Raw genomic sequence first — 27,590 nt, forward strand, 5'->3', positions numbered from 1 at the left:
GCTGTTGTCTTCTCTATAGAGACATCACAGACAGACACTGTCAGTTCAAACAAGGGCCTCAAACCTTCTCTGCAGGGGACCGCATGGACAGCGGGCTTCTCAATCTATGAGTGTATGTATGTGTATATGAGCGCATTGATCTAAATAAAGAGTCTGTAGCTCTGATGACGTTAGCTCAAGGGCAGTACAAAAGATTGAGGGCTCAGAGCTTTCAGCAACTTCCCCAACAGGATTACAGCAGGCATTCTCAATGCAGCACATGCAAGTGTGTGTGTGTGTGGATGTCTTACCTGACCCAGTGTAAGTGTCCAGCCCTGTGTCTCCTGCTGAACTCACAGCCTCGCTGCTGTTCAGAGGCTCTGACTTAACTTCAAAAGAAAGAGAGCAAGAAAGAGAAAAGACATTCTATCAACTGTCAAACTTGGATCTAAACCTCCAAACCTCTGAAAATCGAATAAACTCTAAAAGTATTAGTACAGCAACATTCCCTGATTTCTGATTTATGTATTTTTTTTATGAAAAATCTAAAGCTCCAGAAAAAAACAAAAAACTAATCAAAAGCACTGCACCCAAACACACACAAACACGTGCTTTATCATATATGTACACTACAAAAACACATGCAGTATACCATCGTTCTTCATACTTGGGGCAGTGGGCGGAGTACTGCAGCCCAGCAACCAATCAGCTGTGTTTAGAATTGTCATGTTCTCTCCTGGGGGGATGGGGGTGGAGTCAGATGCACAGTGGACGACATTGCAACAAATAATGCTAGACCTTGACTCAGAACTAAGGCTGTGTTCAGACCATCAATCCAAATATTATTTTATGAGTCTCCGATCAGAATCCGATCTTGATTATCCGCACTGTGTATCTCAACTTATCAGACCCGATTTGTGTGTCCCATGATTTGTGTATCATAATTTTTTGGCATAACTGCATTGGTTGCTATAGCAAAGATACACAAAATAATTACATGGAGGGGAATGGAATAGAGCTAGCAATGACTGGTGAACTCATGTGGTAGCCACCTTTGATGAAATTATGTGGCTATCAAACTTCAGAATGCCTGCAGGAAGATTCCATTAATAATATTCTCAGCCAGACCTCCACTCCGCCACCACACAGCTTATTTCCGCCACCACTGCCAGCATATTTCCTGCAATAATGTGTGACGTATAACGTGTCTTTACGTAGCGGAAAAAAGTTACATATGGCAAAAAAACACTTGAGAGCTGATCAGTGCAGTCAGACTGAAAAAGATTTCCAGAAATGTCCATATGAATGTTGCTTGAAACAAATTTGTAAGCATCGTATTTCATGTGATTTTGTCCCGTTTAGACTTACCTAATATGATTGGATTCCAATCGAATCAGTGTATGCACAAAAATCAGATTTGGACTGACAGTCTGAACATAGCCTAAATGTACTTTTCTAACTGCCATTTTTGCAATAATTTTTAATCAACTCGTCCCAAGGTGATTTTAAATGGGTGTATGAAGTCTGTTCCCCCTTAAGTTCACACAGATGTCCTAGCAGAGTAACCACAGGTGTAGTACATCACATTAACTACGTGCAAGCTCCACTAAAGTTGTGGTCACACTAGGCTTTGAGCATGCAAATAACTTCGGACACCACAAAGGACAGGATAGGATGTCACACTTGAGGGGCTTCTGGATTTAATAAATCAAAAATAACAAATAATATTGCAATCAAAATGTTATAACATTCCATCTACTTAATTTCCTGTAACAATAAATACATACAGCTTTGAAATATTGTGTCTGGTTAAAAACCTAATGAGCTGCCTCAGTATCTCCTGTATACATAGGCAACTGTCTTCTATGACAGGATACTAACTGAAATGGAGCCTTATAAATGAACGAGTTGAAAAGCTGTACATAGGCAGCAACTCCACGCGTCATTCAAATAGTTCCTAATGCTCAGCAACTGATTTCCAATACAGCTGACATGAGAGGAACAACGCAATACTCAAATGTACACAAATGTAACAAATGAGCACAAATGTAAATTGCACACATTGTATGTAAAATAGTTTTCTATTCTTTCAAACACATTTTTTTTCAATACATTTTAGTATTAAATGGATTCTAAGTATATCAATAATCTAAATTTCTCTTGCTTTGTACACCATATTGGATGTAGTTAATCACAGTGCATTCTGTGATTGTCTTCCTGGGAAATAATACTGTGGCAGGGCGGGGCGGGGCCAGGTCGTGATCATACACACCCGGTCCCTTATCAGGCTAATCAAGCCTCCGAGAGGGATAAAGGTCGACTGCGGAGGATTGTGCGGGAGAGAGAGAGATAGTTTACGGACATGTTCGTGTGTGTGTGTGTGTGTGTGTGTGTGTGTGTGTGTGTGTGTGTGTGTGTGTGTGTGTGAGCGTGTATTTATCACTTTGTGGGGACCAAATGTTCCCATAAGGATAGTAAAACCCGAAATTTTTGACCTTGTGGGGACATTTTGTCGGTCCCCATGAGGAAAACAGCTTATAAATCATACTAAATTATGTTTTTTGAAAATGTAAAAATGCAGAAAGTTTTCTGTGAGGGTTAGGTTTAGGGGTAGGGTTAGGTTTAGGGGATAGAATATAAAGTTTGTACAGTATAAAAACCATTATGTCTATGGAAAGTCCCCATAAAACATGGAAACACAACATGTGTGTGTGTGTGTGTGTGTGTGTGTGTGTGTGTGCGCTGTGCGTGTGCGTGTGCGTGTGTGTTTGTGTCTTTGTGTCTTCTGTTTTAAGTTTACCAATGAAACTATTATTTACATTGCCAAGCCGGTTCTCGCCTCCTCCTTTCCAATGACTGCTTTACAGATACATATGATACTACCTTAGATTTCAACCAAAACAAGATCGCCCCTAGAATGCCCCCATTATAATATTAAGACACAAAATTCAATTTTAATGGATGTTCAGAAGGGGTATATTCACCATTTTCCGTGTTTTCTTAAAAAGGAATTAGACAGAGTTAGGACATTTCAAATATCCTTCATTAAAAACATGCTTACATTCATACCTAGTGTCTAGTTTCCAAAATCATTTTCAATTTGCCATGATCATTTTATTACAGCTTTGTCAAGACAAGGTACTGAGTGACAAAGATGCATTTGCAAAAACAGACTTCTTTTTGATCTGTGTGTATGTGTATGTGTTTGTGAGAGAGCGAAAAGTACTCTAAAGTAAGATGAATGAGGCTTCATAGGCAGTGAGATTCATGTTGGGATGTGTGTGTCTGTGTGGGTGGTTGTGTAGGTGGCTGGTGTGTGTGTGTGTATACATGTGTGTGCATGGAGGGATTCAGTCTCGGCTGTGAGTTGATGAGGTAGACAGAGGAGAATGTTGAATATGTCGTTGTTTTGGCAGAAGCACAGTCCCAGTCTGTGTGTGAATGTGTGTGTGTGTCAAGCCGTTAAAATCATTAGCTGTGCTCTAATCTAAATGATTTACTGAGTTCTGCTCCTTTTCTCTCGCCTGGTCTTTCTCTATTGTTTTATTCCGGCTACATCTCAAAAACAGATGAGATCACACACAACTCACACACATTTATGTACATACAGGCCACAGACAACATAGATCTCTCCAGAGACTCTAAACTTTACTGTCTCTCCTGTGTTTTGGATCACACGGTCACAGCCATAGATCAAACGCTTGCCTGCTAGAGTGTTGAAAGTCAATTTAGCCTTGCATATGTTTGCTTAACATTTTCTTTTTAAATGTTTGTTCAGCGTTTTCCTCCAGGAGAGAAAAGAGAGCGAGCGCGTGTTGACATCCAAGAGAAAATGAGAATTTAAATGCAGGAAATAGTTTTCTGTGCTCCCGCTTAAACACGCATGCAGAAAAGTGCTGGGAAACGTTTCAACACAAAGACACTCATACACGCACATGTTTTTTTCTATTTTAATTTGGCCTGTATACAGTTGATACAGACAGAGAGACAGAGCATTTTTGACCTTTGAGGTTAGAGAGAGCTCAGAGCCGAGTCAGAACATCTCGAAAAACTATATCATCACTAATCCACCGAACCCACTCTGGACTGCACCAAAACCAACAGAACAAGAAACACTTTATCCAGACATCCCTCACCAGGACTCTACACAGCTTTCAATTACAGCATGAAAGCAAATGCTGTTGAACAGCACCAAAGCTGATTTCCAGTTCAGCAATGTTGAAAGGGCCAATTTAACATCTTTTGATTATGATTATATTGATATCCATCCATCCTTCCTTCCTGTTTGTTTGCTATGCTCTTATTTTTTCTCACCTCCTGTTCCATTGGTTGTGATGTTGTTGCTGAGGAGGTTTTTGTCCAGTTTGGAAGTGCTGTCATTGCCACCTGTAACAGAGTGCTGAGTGTCTGTTAGATCCTGCATCTCCAAGCCCCTGCGACAAACACATATATCTGTGTTAAGACAATGTTTTGTTTACAAACAAGTCAAAATTCAGAAACTCACCCCATTCTCATAGTTGAAGAACCAGCCTAAAATTCCTTAAAAGAAATATTCTCACAGAACACTTTATTAGGTACACCTGTACACCTACTTATTTATGTGATTATATAATCAGCCAATCATGTGGCAGCAGTGCTTGAAATCATGCAGATTTGGGTCAGGATCTTCAGTTATTGTTCACATCAACCATAAGAATGGGGAAAAATTGTGAACTCGGCCATGGCATGATTGATGGTGTCAGACGAGCTGGTTTGAGTATTTCTGTAACTGCTAATCTCCTGGGATTTTCATGCACAGTAGTGTCTAGCGTTTACTCAAACATCCATTAAGCGGCAGTTCTATGGACGGAAACGGCTTGTTGATGAGAGAGGTTAACAGAGAATGGCCAGACTGGTTCGAGCTGACAGGAAGGCTATAGTAACTCAGATAACCAATCTGTGAGCAGAATAGCATCTCAGAATGCACAGCATCTCGAGCCTTAAGGCGGATGGGCAACAACAGCAAATTACCATGTTGGGAACTTTAATAGGACCATAGTGTTCCTAATAAAGTGCTCGGTGAGTGTATAACAGAAGTAAAGGATCTTATCAGACAGTATTTATATATAATTTGGTCTTGGAAGAATTTGATTTTTATGAGTCATATTGAAATATATACATTTTGATTGTAGACTTTAGAATCTTTAAGAGTAGACACAGGAGAAATTACTTGGACCCGATCCTCAAGAGAAAAAATCAGACACCCTATCTGACACCAGATGCAAGGGTTGCGTCACATCATATCAAAAGCACATAGGTCCCATTATGTCAATGAAGCTGTCAACACTGGAAGTGTTTTGTGGCGCAACGCGTCACGATGACAGTAAATGGATGTCCCATTTCAATTTGTGCTGCATGCGCTGGATTACTCCTGCCAACAAGACATACAGTTTAAAATTTTGCATCTATGCATCCAGTGTGGAGCTCCTCAAGCCATTGCGGCATGTTGTGTCATGTCAACGGATGGGCCCGTTGTACACAGGATGTCAGAAGTAAGGGACAAAGGTTAAAGTCTCAATTTGCTCTCTGTTAAATCACTGCTGTCTAGGAAAATCCATAAAATCTAATTTATGATTCTTACTTTTAAATTTGGAGCAAAAATTACAAATGTGCATTTTCTGTAGCAGAAGTTTTAAATGTTGGTTTAAAACCCTCTTAAATTAGATTACTTATGGTGAATTCGACCCTCCAAAGTCAATTTTCATTATCATCATATTTTTGCTATAGCTCTTGTGAAAACAAGTTACACAAGCCACACATACATTCAGAAAAGGGTCAACTATGTTTCAGTCATGAAAACTATCAGAAAGATTTAGCATGTTAATGTGGGTGTGACATACTGATGGGGTATTGGGCCTATTAGCTTACACAATATGAGCCACTTGGCTTGACATACAGTATCACATGAGTGTGAGCTGGTTGGCTCACAGATATCACAGAAGTTAAAAGATTTTCGTCAGATTTTTACCGAAAGCCAAATGTGTTAAATGTGTTCTAAGGACAAAGGTGGGCATGTTGTTATTAGAGTAGGTTGTCAGACTTGTTTTAAATGTCAAAATGAATACAATTGATAAATTAAAAAATTTGTTGGCCAACACGGTGTTTTGATATTTCTGTATGTAACATTTTCCATGTTTGTTGTTTCATGAATCATTTTGTGCCCCATAATTGTTTTACTTTTTATATTTAGCTGAAAAACCTTTAATAGGCCATTTAATGCATGCAAGCAAATATTTACAGACATGCATAGATTTTGTTTTGGTTGCTGTGATGGGGAGTAATGATCGTAGAATGTGTGGTTATACAGAAATTTCTAAAATAAACCTACCCTGAGAAATGTTCACTGGAGCAAAAGTGTGACAACTACCACACCCCCCACCCCTATATAGAACGTCGTATCTTAATGTAGTTCTACAAAGATAATCTCAACATATTAATTTAGATTATAGAGAGAAAAAAGGCACACAAACGACACACACATAGACTTAAATTCTATAATGATTTAATGTCAATCTGTTATAATGTATAAAGTCAGATACATGGTTGCTCTTCTATCTCTGTTTGTAGCATTAATATCTATGTGAAAAATCATTTCATATCACAAAGAAGAGAGCGAATAGACACACTGACAAGAAAGACAGACATGTTTTATTCAGGTACTGTGAAGCAGCCTGCTTTACACCCACTCACACACAATGACTTTAACATCCCTCGATCTCTGTCTTATTTTGTGTGCACAAAATCACTCCCACAATTCTCTGTCATAGTCATTCATAAATAATACACTAAATGCATATAACTGGATATTCATTCTGCTGTGTGATTGTACGTGTGTGTGTGTGTGTGTGTCCACATTACCTGTTGTCTACTGGGTCTGGAGCATGGGAATCAGTGGTAGATTTCTTCACCTGTGGAAAGACCAGAGGAGAGAGACTGATTTCTATAATTTTCTATATTTGGCGCAGATTATAGCTACAGAAAAACACAGAACACAGAACAGAACGAGCAATAATGTCCCTGTTACTGTCGTACCCTCCGTTCCCTGATGGAGGGAACGAGACGTTGTGTCGAATAGTGATAATAGGGGACGCTCTTGGGAGCCCGATCCACCTTCAGATGTTTGAAAAATGGCCTTTGAGAAATTGGCGAGTTGAATTTGCATGCCACTTCCCCTGACATATGGATATAAAAGGGAGATCGGAATGTGGATTCAGTCAGGTTTTGCACTGAGGAGCCGAGACAAGGTCCCGGACTTTACAGCGGTACAGTTCAGCAAGAGGGACACAACGTCTCATTCCCTCCATCAGGGTATGGAGGTTACTATAGTAACCGAGACGTTCCCCTTCTGTCACTCACTTCGACATTGTGTCGAAGTGACACTAGGGTTCCCTATATGAAACATTTACATTTACAATTACATTTATGCATTTGGCAGACGTTTTTATCCAAAGTGACTTACAGTGCATTTATTACAGGGACAATCCCCCCAGAGCAACCTGGAGTTAAGTGCCTTGCTCAAGGACACAATGGTGGTGGCTGGGGGAATCGAACCAGTGACCTTCTGATTACCAGATTACCAGTTATGTTCTTTAGACCACTACACCACCACCAAATCTTTGTTCCCAAACAACCATATTCTATAACCAAAGTGACTACCTTACCTACCTCAGGAGTCACTACTGAATTTTTGATGTTGAACGTCAACCAAACAGATCCACAGTGGACAATTAGCTGTTGGTCATGTCACTGACAAACATATGACTTAAGTACGCGCTTTGTGGGTTATTTTTGCTATCAACCTCTCTCAGGTTATAAAACAAGTGGCAGAAAATAGGGTAATGCGTGGTCGCAGAGCAGACAAAAAAAGTGTTTGGTTGAAGGGGGAAATCCAAGCAAATATAAATGATTGTTTTGATCTCATATCTGAAAGTAAATGATACACCTGTTGGTAAATATGATTTTTAGTTCCAAGCACTGTGTGAAGGTTGCTTCCTGGACAAACTTATTTCAAAATAAAATGCTTAATGAACTCCACAACCTTCTCTCTTTAGTAATTTAATAAATAAAGATATCCCTCTTTTTCTCTGGCAGAATATCTTGCTTCTTTCTTTCTGTCACACTCAATCTGTCTTAATATTGAGTTAATAAAACCATGGCTGTGACATCTCTCCTTGAATTTGTCCCATGGTCAACTCCAAATCTTTCTTGCTTTCTTTGTTTTGCCGATGCATTTTGTACTGTCACACATAAAACGGTGCATTTTGTCTAGCATCTTATATATGCAACATACTGAACTCAAATTCATATCTGACATATTTTTTACATTATTAATGCATTCCTGTGCCTTTGAATAATGTAACCACAGTGTAGAATGTATGAAAGGATCAAAGAGTGCCAAAAATGTAAATTCCACACCGTATTGGAGAGGATGCCACTGAACCTGGGCAAACTGGATCATGTAGCCAAGGCGAAATGTCCTGATGAGCCACAGTGAGGGGCTGGAGAGTGCTAACCAGGCCTCCAGCATCCGCGACAGCGGCACCAAGGGGATGACTGGACTTACCTTGCCTGGGCAGGGTGGTTCATGGCAAGGCAGCGCAGGTGCCCCACATGGAAGACAGCCCAGGGGGGACGTACTGCTCTGTAAGCCTGCAACGGTGACTGGGGTGGGTGAGCAGCCCCAGAAACAAGCATACTTACCTGTTCACTGGCTGTCTCTTGACGGAGAACGAGAGAACTCACATTCACCTGAATGACCGGAAAGACTTCCGCCTGCATCAATCGACAGCTCTTCCAGATAGAATGAGCATGCTGGGGGATGGGAGGTCCGTGGGGGCTGAGCCGGCGGGAACGTTCCCATGTCCACATCCAGATCACCCGCGGTGCTTGCCAACCCGGCCAGATGAGCATCAGACCAGGACGGACCAGGTTGGGTTGCAGCCGCAGTGGCTCCTTGCTTCATGAAGAAGAAAGTGAGCCGCGACTGCTATGTTCTCATGGGCATGGTGCCCCAAGCACTCTAAACAATTTCATGGTCGTCCGGAGGGGAAAGATAACAGCCACATCCAATAGCGCAAACGCGGAAGGACATCTTTTAAAAGATGGCCGGCGTTTGCGCAAGCTCTTTTAGAAGGAAATATACTCTTATGAATATACTCTTTTAGCAAATGCAGACTCGGCTGTCAAAGTGCCATGGGGAAGAACTACACCTGACCGTGCGAGGGTGACTACTAATATGCGCTGTAAAATCCAGCAGCGTAAGCGAAAGGTGAAAGGATGAACAAAAGCATGCATTCGGCTCCAAAGGAAAAATCTGAATGAGTGACGGACGCCATATCCTTTTATACCTGTATTTCCTGGTTGGAGAGTGGCATGCAAATTCTCATTGGCCTTTTCTATTTTAAGCAAAGCTGATTGGGGCTCTAAAGATCGAACCCCTAGAGTCACTACATCGACACAACGTCGAGTGAGTGGCAGACAGGGAACACACACACAAATCTGCGAGTACACATGCACATACACGTGTGTGCCAGATGTAACGTGTGGATTTTGAGAGAATGTTTGGATTGTGGAGTTGTCACTGAATAACGTCACCTACTGTAAACTCACATTCAGGTTAAAACAATACATACACAGCTCATCCATGATGTGCAATTGATACATGAAACGAGGGGCAATGTCCCTTTTCTGTGTTTTATCAAATCCATTGTAAATTCATGTTCCAGTCCATTTGAACGTTTTCCGAGATAAAAATTACATGAAAAAACATTTATTTTACAATATCATAAAGCAGTCAATACAATAATACATTTATGTATTTGGAAAACATTTTATCTGATTATTTGTATGTTTCTATTTACATGTTATTTATCACAACCACGTCACATTAAAGTCTCATATAGTTTATGCATCTTTATTTAAAATATATATATATATATATATATATAAAATACAGTAACAAGCACAATCTTCCATGTTTCTTTCATTTGTTACTACTAAATATTGGACAGTGTTACTTGGCCTCCTTTGCCTCTTTAGAGAAAACACCCCTGCTGCACACATGCTCATGGGACTGAACAGAAATCACTGTGAAGCGTTAAGGTTCTTCTTGGAAAATTACCTGTGGTTTAAAGCTCATCTCTCAGTTGCTGGGGTCTTATTTGTGCTGTTTTGTGAGTATATGGACACACCCAATATGGTCTCCTCAAATTAGCCTGACACATTCAGGGACAGCAGGTGATGAAGGGCAGATCGTGCAGTGCTCTAAGCCTACTGTAAATCTCTCTCTGACAGTAGGACTGTAACTACTTCCCAGTCCAGCAGCATCTGTGCTCTTAGAGTGTTTAATAGAGCATTTAAGAGCAACCCAGCAGGCTCCAACTCACAATGAGGCAGTCTTATGCAGTGCTGCTTCTAAAACAATTAATCAAATTGATGTTGTTTTAAGGATTTTTACAGGAAAACAATACAAAAATTATTATCAAGAATATGATTTTTGTCCTAATATCAAAGGTCTTACTAGAAAAAAATTAATTATGATCCAACGTGAATTTTCTTGATAAAAAAAACATGATCATGTCTGGTAACGTGCGTGTAAAATTCCTAGAAATAGCATTTTAGCTTAGCGTAAAGCTGATAATTTACACAAGGTTTATTTCTATTTCTTCTGCTCCAAACTACATCAAACTTACTTCTCTGTCTGCTCGTATGAATGTTACGCATCATATGAAAGTGTTTCACCGCTGTTCAAATGCACTTTTCTACATAATTTATATGTATAAATGTTTTCCATCTGAAAGGACTAAATATTAAATTAAACATATGACAATAAAATGCAAAGTAATCTCTTCAGTAATCAAAATACTTTTGAATGTAACTGTATTCTAAATACCAATTATTAAATTGTAACTGTAGCGGAATACATTTAGTTATATTTTGTATTTTAAATACGTAATGCTGTTACATGTATTTTGTTACTCCCCAACTCTGCATACATCCACAGGAAAGCTTCTTCTAACACATCCATAGGCACATACAGTATCTTTGGACTATTTTTGTAATTTTGTAACTCTATCTTGAAACAAAATCAACAAATTTACAGGTAAATCATTTAAAAACTATTCTTACATAATCAATCAAAGCAAGAATTTACATAATGAATTCATAAACTATTTACAAAGAATGTTTTCTGCTTGTTCTGTTTCATGAAAGAGGACCTATCCGTGCAAATTTGTGGGGAATATCTGTGGAATTCTACACATTTGAAAATGTGCTTTTAAACAAGTTAAAATCTGTGAAATGGAGTGGAAGGTAATACAATAGCTGAAAGCATGATAAAATTTGCCAAAATATATTATAAACAAGCATGGTAGGAGCGGGGCTGTGTAGACCTTTGCAAATGATGGGTGTTTTAATTCTGAGGAAATTTGCAGAGCTCTGCATAGCCCACCCCACACACACACAGACAGACAGAGAGAGAGAGAGAGAGAGAGAGAGAAAGAGAGAGAGAGAAAGAGAGAGAGAACAGTCCCCTTGTTCTTTTTTTCATGCTTTCAGCATTATGGTTATCAGCTCTGTAACTTTATACTCTTCCTTTCATGTAAAATACATTGTTACCTGCATCCCCCACCCCTCTACACCCCAACACACACACATTTTAGCATATGCCCCTGGGAGGTGTAAGACTATCTGATGTGTCCCCTCCCTGAAACACTCTTCTCTAAAGGTAAGGGAACAAAAAAAGGGAGGAAGAGAGTGGAAGAAAAAGGAAACAGAGAAGAACAGTGAGTGTGTGACTGGGCAAAGGGCTGTTGAAACACACACACACACGCAATGTTTAATCTATGTAGACAATATGCAAAATTTCATGACATTTAACTCTAGTCATAAATTGGACGTGGCCACTTTAAGAACCAGAGTTTTGGGACACCTGTTTTCCGGCACTCTCTCGTGTTGTGCATGTGTTCTGGTTAGAAATGTGAGAACATGTATTGTGCAAGAGAGCTCCCAGTTTTGTTAATTGGTTGAGAATTCTTGGATAAATATCACATTTAACACAAAATTCTTTAATTACATGAAATATGTGTTTAGAATTGAGCGTTTGTTATGGATCATTTTGAAGGATGCATATGATTGCATGTGTGGAGTTTCACCACGCTTTGTGCAGATGCAAGGACAGGGTATGTTAATTTAGAATTAATCAGATCTCATATCATAAAATGCTGTGAATTATATAAGCATGTATTAAGCTGATGTATGCTGAAGCATATGGGTACAGTACTGCCCTGTTTGTATTTTCATTTGGATATTAGCCTCTACCATATTTCAGTTTTTGTTTCTATATCCTTCTATATTTTTAAACAGCCATTAGAATGAAACACCAAACAGATATTTTTGTATCCTGTGTTGTTTCTTTACAACCACCAGCTACATCTAAATATCTAAATGGGAGATACCATAGATAGACTATTATTATTATTATTTTGTATATATATATATATATATATATATATATATATATATATATATATATATACAAATATCTATTTATATAGATAATTACAAAGACTAACCAAAGCCATTATCTTACCCCAAAAATATATATATACATTTTTTTATTTTTAGATTTAAATAAAATAAATAAATACATAATACTTGATGTATCGATTTTTCAATTGAGGACATTTCTGAAGGCGTCCAAAGTGGGTTTTTAATCAGATTTAAGTGAATTTTTGGGACAATTCTGTCCCCAAACTAAAATAAAACCAAAAAACTAAAGCTAAGTACACAAACACACACACACAAACCAAGTCCAACAGCAGTGCTTTTTAGGGTCTGATTAGGTGACAGTGGCTTATGATGTTATATTTTTGGAAAAGATGAAAACTCACCATGGATATTGAATAAAACGAATCGGTTACTAACGTAACCTTGGTTCTCTCTAGATGAGGGAACGAGTATTGCGTAAGCTAGCTTACGCTACGGGAAAGATTCATCTTTTCTGAGATATTGAAGCCAAAAAATTATCCTTAATTTTGTATCCATTGTCAACGCAGTGCGGCAGCTGCAGACCTTGAGCGGGCTAGCTAGCGAGCTCATAGGTTGCTCTGCGGCAACTGCTGCAGCCTATAGACGAGCTTGGGCGAACTCGCATCCAATGAGAGGCGTCCGCGCGCTCACCGCATCAAAGCCCGCCAAAATGGGCGTGACTAGATTGCATATAAGCGTAGTTCGTAGGCTGGAACCCTGGTTTTCATTGAATGAAGCGAAAAATCGCTCGTGGCGCGAGCATGGCCGGTTACGCAATACTCGTTCCCTCATCTAGAGAGAACCGAGGTTACGTTAGTAACCGATTCGTTCTCTTACGAGATGTTCTCTCGTATTGCGTAAGCTAGCTTACGCTCACGGGAACCCTTTGTCAACGCCGTGCGCGCCAAGCATCCACTGCATGAGCCCCAGGGAATTAAGGGGGACCCGGGGAGCCCTTGTGAGTGGGGAATTAATATTTGGCCGGCAAGAGTGCGGGCCAGTGTGTGTGTAGTACATAAGCACATAGACAGAGCGGCGGTGCTGGTCTGTGTGGAATGTGTCCCATTAATGCAGCTCACCAGGGAGCTGTAGCGTGATAAACCGCTAGCAGTTTAGCCTGCAGAGCGGGTACTTCCAGATTGAAAAATCTGACAAAGGTGGAGGGGGAAGCCCAGCCCGCTGCCACACATATGTCGTGAATGGAAATCCCGCTGGACCATGCCCACGAGGAGGCCATGCCTCTAGTGGAGTGAGCCCTAATGCCTAGCGGGCATGGTAGTTCTTTTGACGCGTACGCGGCAGCAATAGCGTCCACTATCCATCTGGACAGTGTCTGTCTCGAGGTGGTGAGACCTTTGGTGCGCCCTCCAAACGAAACGAAAAGCTGCTCAGAGCGTCTGAAAGATGCGGAGCGCGCAGTATACAATCTCAGTGCTCTGACTGGGCAAAGGAGATTGGCGTTGCGTTCGCTATCAGATGCTGGTAGTGCCGACAAGGAAATGATCTGTGCTCTGAAAGGAGTACCGATCACCTTGGGGACATAGCCGTGTCTAGGCTTTAAAATGACCTTGGAGTCACTTGGTCCAAACTCAAGACACGCAGTGCTAACAGACAGCGCGTGAAGATCTCCCACCCGTTTAGCTGATGATAGGGCAGTTAGAAAAATGGTTTTAAGTGAGAGGTGTTTCACATCCACGGATTGAAGCGGTTCGAAGGGAGGGGCTTTCATAGCTTCGAGAACTATAGAAAGATCCCAGATAGGAACCGATGGGGGGCGCGGAGGGTTCATCCTTCTAGCTCCCCTGAGGACGTGGATGACCAGCTAGTTTTTACCCTGTGACTGGCCGTGCAGGGGTTCAGCGAACGCCGCGACGGCCGCCACGTACACTTTGAGCGTGGATGGGGATCTGCCCTTATCCAGCAGCTCTTGTAAAAACACGAGCAGCGGTGATACCCCACATGTCCGTGAATCCAGGTCTCTGTCGGTGCACCATTTTGAAAACACAGACCATTTTGACGCATAGAGTCTTCTCGTGGAGGGGGCTCTAGCGTATATTATGGTGTTTATTACTCCTTCTGGCAAAGCGACGGGTAGTCGTTGATCACCCACGCGTGTAGCGCCCAGCGCTCTGGGTGGGCATGCCAGATTGTGCCGCGAGCTTGCAAGAGGAGATCTGCTCTCACTGGGATGGGCCACGGGGCTGTCAGTGACAGCTGCGTAAGCTCCGGGAATCATGTTTGATTCTCCCAGAGCGGGGCTATGAGGAGCACCGAGTGGCGCGTTTCCCTGATCCTCTGCATTACCTGTGGCAATAGCGAGACGGGAGGGAAGGCATAAAGCGGGCGGTTGGGCCAGTCCTGGGCCAGTGCGTCCTCGCTTTTCGAGAAAAATACTGGGCAGTGAGAGTTCTCTTCTGACGCAAAAAGGTCTATCTCTGCTCTGCCGAATATGTGCCATAACGTCTGGACTGTTTGAGCGTGCAGGGACCATTCCCCTGGGGGAATATTGTCTCTGGACATTCTGTCTGGGCCGTCGTTCAGGTGGCCTGGCACGTGCGTCGCCCTCAGCGAGCGCAGGTGGCACTGGGACCAACTCAGTATGCGTTTCGTCAGATGGAAGAGGTTCCTGGATCTGACACCGCCCTGACGGTTTAGATAGGATACCACAGATCTGTTGTCCGAACGGACCAGGACGTGGTGACCCTGAATGACCGGGAGGAAGCGCACGAGCGCATACTCGACCGCTATCATTTCCAGACAATTTATGTGAAGGAGCTTTTCCTGAACTGACCATAGGCCAAAAACCGGAGAGCCCTCGAAGACCGAGCCCCAATCCGTGTTGGACGCGTCTGTCGAAATGACTTTTCGGCGAGATACAGCTCCCATCGTCACTCTATTCGACAGGTACCATTCGGCCACTGTCCAGGCCTGCAGAGCTGAGATACAGGTCTGAGTCACTCTGATCGGCTGGCGGCCTGTGGCCCAAGCCCGGCGAGACGCGTGGGTGTTTAGCCAATGCTGAAGCGGGCGCATGCGCAGTAAACCCAGCTGAAGTACTGCTGCGGCTGAGGCCATGTAACCTAGCACTCTCTGAAATCTTTCAGAGGCGTGAGGCTGTTCATCTGAAAGGATGCGGCTAGTCGCTGAACACGGCGCGCGCGCGAGTCTAGTTCTATTCCAAGGAAGGAAATTGCCTGACTGGGCTGTAGTGAGCTCTTGGTCCAATTGACTGCAAGGCCCAAACTGTTCAGATGACTGAGGAGAACTGTCCTGTGAGACAGGAGCTCTGTATGTGATTGTGCCAAAATCAGCCAATCGTACAAATAGTTCAGAATTCGCAAACCCTGACTCCGCAGGGGTGCGAGCGCCGCGTCCATGCACTTCGTGAAAGTACGGGGTGTTAAGGACAGGCCGAACGGAAGGACGGTGTATTGATAAACCTGGCCGTCGATGGCGAATCTCAAGAATGGCCTGTGACGGGGATTTATCTGAATCTGAAAATATGCATCTTTCAGATCGAGAGAAATAAACCAGTCCCCCTGGCGCACATGCGCGAGGAGTTTGCTGGTTGTAAGCATTTTGAACGGTCTTTTTGCAAGCGCTTTGTTCAAAACCCTGAGATCTAATATTGGTCTGAGGCCGCCGTCTTTCTTGGGGACAAGAAAATAAGCGAGGACAAGAAAATGAAGCGAGGAGGACGGCGATCGAACTGTAGCAAATAGCCCTGTTTTATTGTGCTTGTATGTTATTGTTCACCCAAGCTCGTCTATAGGCTGCAGCAGCTGCCGCAGAGCAACCTATGAGCTCGCTAGCTAGCCCGCTCAAGGTCTGCAGCTGCCGCACTGCGTTGACAATGGATACAAAATTAAGGATAATTTTTTGGCTTCAATATCTCAGAAAAGATTAATCTTTCCCGTAGCGTAAGCTAGCTTACGCAATACGAGAGAACCTCTTGTAAGAGAACTGGAAACTAAAACTAGAACATCATTTCTAAACTAATTCTATCATGCTGTTTGATCAAGATTAAGTTTATTAAACATATATATACACACAGTATGATGGTCACTTTGTCACATTCTGTCACACATTTTTGGGGTAACTATTAATTTAGCTATTGCATTGCTTTGTTTATTGGGTAGGCCTGTATCATGTTTAGTGATAGACAGATATACAGTATCAGCCAGGAATTGTTGGCATCAGCTGATAAATGGTTTCTCTTTGGCGATTACCAGAAATATTATTCCCCCCTTGTGTCAATTCCTAAAATCTTCTGACAGTAAATAGTAGTGAATTTTGACTAAATATTGTGTAAAATAAGTGTTAATTTAGTTTTGCTTTCATTGTATTGAATTACCAAGTAAATATAATCATTATACTGTAATTGATTAAAAATATTGGTAAACCACTAATCGTGTTATAATGCACTGAATTGTATTACATGTTGCATTTGATTGTGCATATTGTGTTGTGTTTAATGTTGTGGGCAATGTGTCAAAATTCCTTATAGAGTAGTCAAAATTTAAGAGCATTTCAAATGCACTTTGCAACCTATTCTACTGTTTATATACAGCATAACAGTGTATTTATTACTAAACAGTATTTGTATAAAAATAAAATTAAGTATTCATAGTCATACAGCAGCCTTATAGAAGAAATGTAAGCGCAGCATAGTTCTAGCGGGAAGACTAGCAGCTGTACATCATCACACCATTAGCCGGGTAATTCCCAGCCAATCACATGTAAGCCATTGCTTTATAAGTCTGCTCACAATATCACATTGCTGTTTCAGTGTGCTAATGCGGCAACCTCCACCACCCCACCATCACCAGTTGAGTCCCGTCCTGCACGGGGGCAGGCTCCTCGCCCCTGCCTCCTATCTCCGGCAGGATATGACAGTTCCGAGTTCTACAACTTCGGACTGCCAGACGGGGCCTACGCCAAAGAGAGACATTACTTTTCTGTTTTATATTCATCAAATAAATGTAATCTTCAATTTCACTCAAGTCTGCGAGTCTTCCTGATAGAAATGTGTTTTTGATCAATAAGATACACTTATATGACTTGTTAAACCATCCAACTCATGTGTTGGACTGCTCCGTTTCCATGTCAACCTGTGTGTGGAGTTAGAATGGTGTATTCCGCCAGGGGAAAGGGGTCAGTGGGAAACTGGACACCGGGCCAAGCCCTATAGCCAGACACACCTTCACAGCTTTGAATGAGTGTGTGTGTGCAACTATGTGAGTGACACTTTTTTCGCTTGCATAGGCTCATTGATTCACTTATCTTTATACAGCAACCAGAGTGTCTACACACACTAGTCTCTGTACGTGTGCACTGATGTGTGTGTGTGTATTTATCTAGAGAAATTAGCTGAAACTTTATATAAAAAAGCACTCTAGCATTGAAGTGCTCCCTTCCCCTCTGATTGCAGCAGAAAAAATGCTGTTAATTATTCATGAGTTCTTGTGCATGTGTCAGCTTTTCGTTAATTATTTAAATTAATCTCATTAACGAAGGGCCAGGTTTCAGGAGCATTTAATTAAATGATGAACTGCTTCCCAGATGTCGATGTGCTTGTTAAATAATGTGCTCAGGCTGGACCCGGAGCTGTCAGCCAGGTTTCAACCCAAAATTTCACACAAGAAAAATAATACAGTACATTAGTGCATTTTATTCTCCATGTCTAACTGGAGTTTTCACGATAAGGTGGTCAACTGTCGGATCATTTTATGAATCACAGACATTATGCTTAAAAGATTATGCCTAAAGGGATGGCTCTACCAAAAATCAAAAGTCTCTCATGATTTACTCACCGTCTTATTTTTTCAGACCTGTATGACCCTCAGTCACCATTCACTGCAAAAAAAGATGCAATGAAAGTGAATGGTGACTGTGGCTGTCATTAGACTAAACATCTTCTTTTGTGTTCCACGGAAGAAAGAAAGTCATATTGGTTTGAACCAACATCAGTGTGAGTAAATGATACAAAATGATGCCTTTAATAAGCGATGTGTGGTCATGTAAACACTTTCTTTTATCAGGAAAAGATTATAGTATATGATTTAAGCAAACCCTGATGAACAAAACTAGACTTTAGCCCATTATCCTGTTTTCACTTTGCATGTTAACATCTTTATCTGTCATCACATAAAAGTGCTTTTCTTGCATTTTACTTTTATTGATTTGCATGTAACCCCCAAAAACAGGTTTTTATACTGAGTCAACTTTTGATAGTTATCAATGTTTTGTTGTATGTAAACAAACTCCAATACATTCACACAACTCTAAAACATCACCTAAATCTATTACAAGTATGCACAGCTTCTGAAATTAATACTGTCCAATCAAACTAGCCGATTTACAGATTTAAAGAGACTGCATATTTCAAGTTAGTAAAATGAAACTCACCACAAGCACTCACATACACATCTTTCATACTATAATACAAAAGATTAGTCCCTCTGAAAGAGTGTGAGCATCTTACTGCAGAGTGCAGACCAGTTTACAAAGCTGTAAAATTGGATGAGTTGACCTAATCGTGATTAATCATGGTACATGGAACATTAATACAAACATTAAAAAAATATCATTCTAAATATATTTACTTTATACTTTGTCTCAAAGAACTTGCAAGAAACTTAGTCATCATTTATTTAATTATTTATAAATGCACATGTTAAAATGTTCATTATATATAGTTAATCGGGCATTTTTTTACAGATATAAATGTAAGTATACTGTATGTATACATGCTATAAAATCAGTGGACATGCTGTAATTAAAAGTTGGGCAAAATCTTCAGGTGTTTTTCAATAATAGGATCAAATGGGCAGAATTTATATCAAGATTATTGGCAAGATAAACTTAAGTGTACATTTTCAGTGCATTATAAGGCACTATATATAGGCCTCCAGATATAAAAATAACTGAATGCTGATGTTTAATTTGCTTAAGTTTAAAATCTCAAAACTGTTATTTTCTTTGGCTGCCATTCAGTCTCTATAGATAGATACAGCCAAGTCAATCTCAGTCTCTATCGAGCACACAGTGTCTCTTTTGTGTGGTTTTGCTTTTGACACTGGTTGAGATGATAGTGCGTAAGAGTTTTTAGCAATGCAAAACGATACGGCAACTCGCCCGTATCTCTCCCACACCTATGAAATTGATGTATGGCAATTTTAGCCACATGAATTGGAGACAAACATTAGTGAAGTTTCAAGAAGTGAAAAAAAAAAAACTGATCCTGCATTAATTATGTTAATTTTTATTTCATTTAATGTGTTAAATTCTGGGATTAATATTTGACTGTTTAACAAATTCAATTTCCCAGCAAATTAAAAATACTTTTACTTGACTCCTTACACATATTGGCAGGACTAAGGTGAAATGTTTTTCTTCCAAGCTTTTTTTAACCTTCTGTTTCTGTGTACATAGTTTCTAGTGTCATAAAAAGGAAAAGCAAGATGAAAAAGGCAATTACTGAAGCAATCACGTCATTTTTTGACACTTTTGGCTCACATGTCGACTTGAGTGCTCTTCGGGACTCCTACTTTGGTCATTTGCATCACAAGTGCAACACTTTACCACACATTTTGATCACACTTAAACAAGCTTGTAAATGTAATTGGTTATGTAATACAAATGTTAAAATGTATCGCTTAACAAGTCATCCATCCATCCATCCATCTCAGATGGCATAAGAGAGCATTGTGTAGGGAACAGGGCAAAAAGTAAGTGTTTATGAACAGATAATCTGCAGTTTTACTCGTGATTTGTGTGAAAGTGAAAACATTTTGTTGTTGTACCTCTTCTAGTGTTTATTTCACCAAGAAACTACCATGATATGTACAACAAGCCACGTAAAAATCATTTTGCAAAAATGTAAGCATGGTAAGGTAATTCTATGAGAACAGCTCAGTAGCGTTCAACACATTAATGCGGCTCACTTGTACCCTTCTTAATTTTTTACTCTTCTTAGTGGTTATTCGCTGAGTCAAGTTAATCAGGGAGCTGTAAATATGTAAATGTAAGGTGACTGTAATGTCCTGTTTTCTGTTTGCCTCTCTCTGCCTCTTTCCCTCTGAGTGTGTGTGTGTGTGTGTGTGTGTGTGTGTGTGTGTGAGTGAGACAGAGAGAGAGAGAGAAAGAGAGAGAGAGAGAGAGAGAGAGTGTGTGTGTAACCCGAGTCCTCTCTCTGTGTCTGTTGTCTGTGCTCTGGGGCAAAGACTGCGCCAGAGGAAAAGGCTGCAGCTACACCCCTCTTTTCATTTTACTCCTCTGCTATTTTTCCTCCACAACCAAAAGCATTGATCCCCTGAGTCACAAAATACCCCCTCCACCCACACTTCAATATCCCTCTTCCTCTCCCTCCATTACCCCAGACACCCCCAGATCAGTATCTTTCCTCATATGGATTATGGATGCCTGTCTGTCATTTCCTTAGCACTGGGATAAACACTCGTCATTTACACAAACCATTATAAAGAAAGGAAAAACCAGCACAACTCTAATTCAGTATGTTAATGTGGCAACTCAAATGCAAGACTGTTATAATCATTTATTAGATATTAGAATAAAATCTAAATAGGATTAATAAAATGTACGATTTTTTTTAGGGAAATAAAGAAAGAAAGATTTAACAAAGAGTACTGTCTCATAACAGATGATTTTAAACACACACACACACTTGGCTTAATATGCTTCTGCAGTATGCAGCATATGTATTGTACTGTGTCTCTATGTGTGCATGTGTGTGTCAATGTTCAGACTCGTTGTGGCCATATGGCTACTGTGCTCAACACTTCAGCTAACATCTGTTGAGTATTAAAGACCTTACACTGCTCAATACACACCTGGGTGGCCTTTCCACAAACACACTCATTCGTATTACACACAAAAACTTTTCAATTATGATAATATATTGACAATTTTGACAAATTAAGATCCACAGTGTTCTACACCAGGCACGTGCTTTCATAGATATTAAAAGGGGCTTGAGCACCTGCCCTTTGTCTTCCTCGAGAGAAAGTGCCCTTTTTTCTGGGGTACTTTTTAAAAAAAATAAATGAATATATATATATTCCTGTTTGTGCACAGCTTCCCTGTCAAACAAATATATTTATTGAATAAAAAAACAAAATATCAGGTCGGGAGATGAGACTTTGTCGAGTTCGATGCCCGCCCTCCCTCCCTCCCTCTCTCTCTCTCTCTCTCTCTCTCTCTCTCTCTCTCTCTCTCTCCCTCCACGTCTCCACGCAGCAGTCAGCACATCAGACACACAGACAGGCAGACAGCAGCCCCTCCCAGCTCCTATCCCAGTTGTGTTTTTCTTGGCTTGTGTGGAGGTGAGTGGTGATGAACAAAAGACTAAGCTACCAGTGCCTAGACTTTACAGCTAATTAGCCTTAATACAAATATAGATAACTAAGAGCTACTAGCTAATGTAATAATCTAGCTCAAGTTTAGCTAAGGCAATATATCATGGCCATACAGGCAAATGTACTGTACTGAATGGAGACACTACAGGTGAATACAGTAAAATTTGTGTCTAATAACGTCATCACAATCGCCACATTGATATGCAAATTCTGAGTTAACTAATTAAAATGTGCTAATTTGCATACATTTGAATATTTTGTTTATCCTTGAATAGGATAAACAAAATAACTATATTATTTCAAAGTTCAAGACCTTTTTTTGTAATAATTTCAGTTAAGTTGCTGTATTTTTGTATTTCGTCAATCATTTTTTGCAGTGTTTTTTTTCTCATTATTTTTGCAGTGTTTTTCCTGTAAAATTAACAAAATAGCAGCAACAGCCTTTTAGTTTAATGTGAAGATTGTTGTTGATTTTGAAATGTTATGTGTTCCAATAACACCAAAAGAATTAAAACGATGTATTATTACCTTGTACAAAATAAAGCAAATTATTAGTGAAACTATATATACATGAAAGTAGTAGCGTAGAAAACATACACATTGTAGCATAGTTTCCTATGCTGTTGCCTGCTCGTGAATACTAAACCTTGTGAATACTAAAGAAGACCACGGTCTCTGTGTGAACTGATTATTTTGTTGAAATCTGTTGAGTATGAAACAATTGCGTGAGTGTGAGGGAATGAAAATAAATTGTTAAGGAAGTTAATATATTTAATGTTATGTTTAATATATATTATTTATTTATTTTTTATTAATTATTTTGATAAATAATTTTTCCCACTTGAGCCCCTGCCAAAATGTCAGTGCACGTCCCTGTTCTACACACATATTCAAGCAATGCACACACTACAGAAATGCACCTGAAATGATACTGCATATGTACACCAACATCCTGATAAATTCATAATTCATTGTAAGAAATGTGTGGAGTGATGCTAAATTCACAAAGTTTGAAAGAGAAAGACAAGAGATATTTAGCTCATTTTCTGACAGATTCAGACAAGCCAAACAATTTTCCCATAAAACAGCTATTGTAGTTCACTTACGGTTTGCGCATTCAGCTCGTGGGTATTCTCCATTAGTTGAACTTCCACTGCCCACAAATAACAGTCCAGACACCTGCAAATAAAAAATCAAGGATGCTTTAAAATTGCCATTAGCAAAATACAATGAACAGACATCTCTCTCTCCTTTCTATCTCTCTCCCTTTGTGTCTGAGTGTGTAGGAGGGGAAGGAAAAAGTCTGGTAACTTCACTGTATCATAGCTAACAAGGCTGAAGTAAATATCATTTACAGAAGTAAACATGTACATGCAGAGGGAAATATGCACATACACACAAAGAGATATCTATTAAGGATGGGGGTGGCACTCTTATTCAAATCTCTTCAAAAGACCTTGCAAGCCTTTGTATTATTACTCCTCCAGCTGCAGGTAGAGACCTGTGGTTTACAAATGTACCTGCAACATGCTTCATTTGAACATTCAATAAGTATTTTGCTTTGCTAATTTGGGTTAATGTCCTTATAAAATTAACTGTAAATAGGTTTTGTTAAGTAAACTCAAAAGGTGCTTAATGTGGTGACATCTGATTGTAGTATATTTAAGCCAACCTAATTAACCTGAACACATTAGGTTACACCAACAAAAGCCTTTTTCAAGCATCAGGTCAAGTAGAAACAGCTCAATCATTCATTTTTGGGATGCACAAGGAAAAAAGGTAATAAATGGGCCAGATAAAGTCGTAACAAAAACCTACAAAATAAAAAGTGCAGTTAGGGGTGAAGTTGGGGGTGAAGTTAGGGTTATGATAAATCAATCACAATTACCTTACACTAACAATAGATGTGAATGGGAAGTCCCAACAACAAAATGTGTACAAGCTTCTATGTGTGTGTGTGTGTGTGTGTGTGTGTGTGTGTGTGTGTGTGTATGACAGAGAGAGAGAGAGAGAGAGAGAGAGAGTGTGTTGAAGGGCACAGTTTGAAGAGCAGATCATTTGAATTTTTCATTTGCTTGGTGAAGCTGTGTTCTGAAATTCTAGCCTTTAATGCTCAGGCAGGGGAATGAGCTGAGCAGCATTGATTTTTACTGTTATCACTCTGTGCCCTCTGAGCCTATAATGTCCTGATACACACAACCAGACCCACACACACTCAGACACACATTTCTACCTCCTGGCAGGCACACATACACACTGATCGGAGGGACAGAGCAGAAGGCACATTACTCCAACCATGCTATGGGTTTGTTATAAGGGTGTTATGTTAAGTGTAAGACAATTAAAATGTATTGCTCTTCTGTCAACACATACATTTTCAAATCAAAATCCAACTATTGTTTCCCAGACTAAAACTTTGATTTAGTCTTAGCAAGATCAATTAGAGCAGGTCATGCTTCCTCAAAATAACAAAGCACTCATGCTTTACTGCTGTTGTCATGAAAGCATGCCAAGCGTTTAGTGGCACAGCATTCTATGCACGATTCAACACAGCCACAGCACGAGCGCAATGTACAGAAAAGCCAAATACGCCAAAGATTTTGTTTTACTCCCTTTAAATCATCAGCACTCCCATCACCTTCAAAATAGATCGCCTATAAATTAATAAACAAGTCAGCATAGGAACAAATGGTTTTAATAGGAGGAAAGGAGTTTGTCTCTCTGAGGGGATATTTTTCAATTTAATGCATTAAGTGTATTTTCATCATTTGTTTAATTATTATTGAGGATATTATTCCATTTATAGATCCTTAAGTTTAATGACAATGCCTAAATTGTTATCCTCATCTCACATGTATCAAAACACAGTTATCTTTCTCACCTTTTTGTATATTAATGTGTGCATTGGTTAACAATTGTTTACAGATTTGACTAAACTCTCAATTAAAAGACCAGTTTCCATTGTTAAAACTACAAATGTTGTGAAATACAAAAAACTATAGCGGAAGCATTTTAAAAACATTTTGACCAGGATGAAGTGTCAACCCGATCTCATGAAAATTCGTACATATTTTACTAGTTGGCTATTTCGTGTTCTGCGCCCAAGGCGATAAGGACATGCTTATTAATATTGTGCCCTTACCCAAACCCCTTATCTAAACTTAACCAATCAGTAGAGTGTGTAAACATGATAGGAAGCTGTTGTGTGTGACAGAAGCAAGTAATTGTCGTGTATTAGATGGAAACGATGTCCAGCGACATCATTGGCTGTAGTGAAAGTCGTGGGAATTCATACGAGTGCAGTCGTACGATATCATACGAATTAGCCAAATTTAGAAAAGTTGTACGTATCCTGATGATTTCACCGTGAGAGTGTGTTGGAAATGTTGCATCCAGAACACCATTGGCTGTCCTCTTTATGTCATTGTGTTTTTATGGCAACATAAATACAACATATATGAAAGGCACAGCTGGAATTTGTACTACTATCTTCTATTACACTGGATAGATGTATAACTCTGTTAAATACATCATTTTGGGGGAAATAAAAAGATTAGAACAGATACATATTTTCTTGTTTTGAAGTAAAAGAAACACCTGGATATTATTATTTTTTAATTGAATAATTTGTGCATTGGAGGGTTAAATCTACTAAACAGAGCTTAATTTGTAATCAAAGACTTTGTTTTATTAGATAGTATCCTCAATTATTTACTTAGAGACAAGCATCTTAAATGTGCGTGCCTGAATTTGTGCCACCATTTAATAAAAGCAGTTTTTAGAACATTAAAAAAAGGTCTAAACAGCCTACATTTAAAAATTCTCATTTATAATTAAAAATATACTAAACTGTAATTTATTGTTTCATTTTTTATATATATATATATATATTATATATATATATGTTTTTTTTTTTTTAAAGGTTTGTCTATGTGAAGCCTGAAAATGTTCAGATAGGATGTCAATCTCTTATGTAATTGTTGGCTAATTCAGTCCATCTTATTACCAGCCTCCAGAGCGACCTGTGTGTTGTGAATTATTTCGTGTTAAGTGTGTAATCTAATCCGAGCTCATTCTCTGGTATCGAGTTTAGGCCCGAGCTGGTATCGACAGTGCGTGAAATCCGCCAATGGCCAACGCGCAGAGAAGCGGCTTCAGTGTCGGGATGATATTCCTGTTTCCTCCGTATCAAATACAAACACAAACTCCACGTGCATGTGAAAACGGACATGGCACGCGCGGTCCCAAAGTGACAGTACCAACTCAGAGCCGCTCTTCTCTGTAGAACTTTTCAATGGAAAAAATAATAGTATTATAATTAAATAAATTAACAACAAAAAAGCATACGTTTCCAATGCACAAACGCTGATTCTCAATACATTTGAAAGATAATCACGTATTCAGTGGAATCTGGTGTTTTCTAGACGTGTGAAACACACTTTAGTGTGCGCTTTAAATAATGTATTCAATAATTTTAGTGCCGAATGTATCAACTAAGAGAGCTAAACTATTTATAAAAGTTTGAAAACATTTCCACCTCTTTCAGATATTTAAATAACGTTACATTTTCTGACTTGAGCAGGTGTTCCAACAAAACCGCATTTGCGCACTATCCGTTGCCAGATGAATAGGCCTATTCAGTAAAAACATTTAAAGTAGGCTATTTGCAGAGCGATAACAGTGAGCTATGTTGTGGCAATTCACAGAAAACGAGCACCTTACTTACTCTTAGGAGTTGTGCGGTGCTAAGATTTCCAAATTGTCCAGAAGGTCCGTGCGCGTCGTTGCATTCACTCTGTTGCCATGCTCATCCAAAAATATTCAAGCGTTAGAGCTGCGTGAAGCGCGAGGAACAGCCCGCGCCAGTCAGTGCACGCGCTGTCAGTGAGGCTCGCGGAGAAGTTCTCCTAAGTTCATGTGAGCTGCGCTGATAACACCGGAGCGGAACGCTCCAACTGACCACCACTATAAGACAAACTCCGAGAAGCGCTCTCTTGCCCTCGCCGTGCAGATGCGACAAGTGTTTTTTCCTCGGTTTAGTTGCGCTCCTAAAATGTACGTGAGCATACGCGCACTCAGTGGTCTACTTCATTATTAAAGTTATCTTGCAGAGACGGAGCAAGAGCGCTCCATGATGCGCATGCGCGCAGCTGCCATGCGGCGTGCTGCTGTTGGCTCGCACCCAAGGCAGTAATGGGGCACGGCACAAGGACCGGGGATGCCAGGATAAGACTCTTGTTAAAAGTTTGGTACGAGTGATCAGCTCAGTTTTATTTACCACCACACAGCAACGAAACGCTTGTTTTGGGGTCACTTAAAGTGATAGTTCACAATAAAATGAAAATTCTAACATTATTTGCTCACCCTTATTTGTTCAAATATGTCGTTTGACATTCTTTACTCCGCGGAACACAAAATTAAACGTTTGGCAGAATGTTAGCCTCAGTCTTCATTCACTTTCATTGTATAGGAAAAAAACTGGAAACAATTTACAAGTTTTGTTTTTAAGGTCCATTTGTTATTACATTTGGTATCATGAACAAACAATAAACTATATAATTTTACAGCATTTATGAATATTTGTTAATGTTAGTTAATATTTTTTTTGTTAGTTCATGATAGTTCATAGTGCACTAACTAATGTTAACAAATACAACTTAAGCATTT

The 27,590-nt window shown here is 39.8% G+C and overlaps 1 protein-coding gene across 13 annotated transcripts in view; it reads right to left on the minus strand.

The window, feature by feature from the left end:
- The window catches only part of LOC127628739 (eyes absent homolog 4-like), a 48,029-nt gene extending 21,032 nt beyond the window's left edge, over positions 1–26,997 (minus strand). For 8 of the 13 annotated variants that reach the window (XM_052105586.1, XM_052105593.1, XM_052105584.1 and 5 more), the window contains exons 1-6: positions 26,650–26,997; positions 23,030–23,102; positions 6,877–6,926; positions 4,294–4,412; positions 632–715; positions 291–368 (exon numbers count right to left, since the gene is read on the minus strand). In XM_052105586.1, the coding sequence (XP_051961546.1) occupies positions 291–368; positions 632–715; positions 4,294–4,412; positions 6,877–6,926; positions 23,030–23,062 (364 nt within the window). In that variant the 5' untranslated portion in view covers positions 23,063–23,102; positions 26,650–26,997. The remainder of the gene's footprint in view (positions 1–290; positions 369–631; positions 716–4,293; positions 4,413–6,876; positions 6,927–23,029; positions 23,103–26,649) is intronic. The other 5 variants (XM_052105595.1, XM_052105590.1, XM_052105588.1 and 2 more) reach the window with 2 other exon arrangements.
- Between the last annotated feature and the right edge of the window lie 593 nt (positions 26,998–27,590).

Source organism: Xyrauchen texanus, chromosome 35, assembly GCF_025860055.1.
Source record: "Xyrauchen texanus isolate HMW12.3.18 chromosome 35, RBS_HiC_50CHRs, whole genome shotgun sequence".
NCBI lineage: Eukaryota > Metazoa > Chordata > Actinopteri > Cypriniformes > Catostomidae > Xyrauchen > Xyrauchen texanus.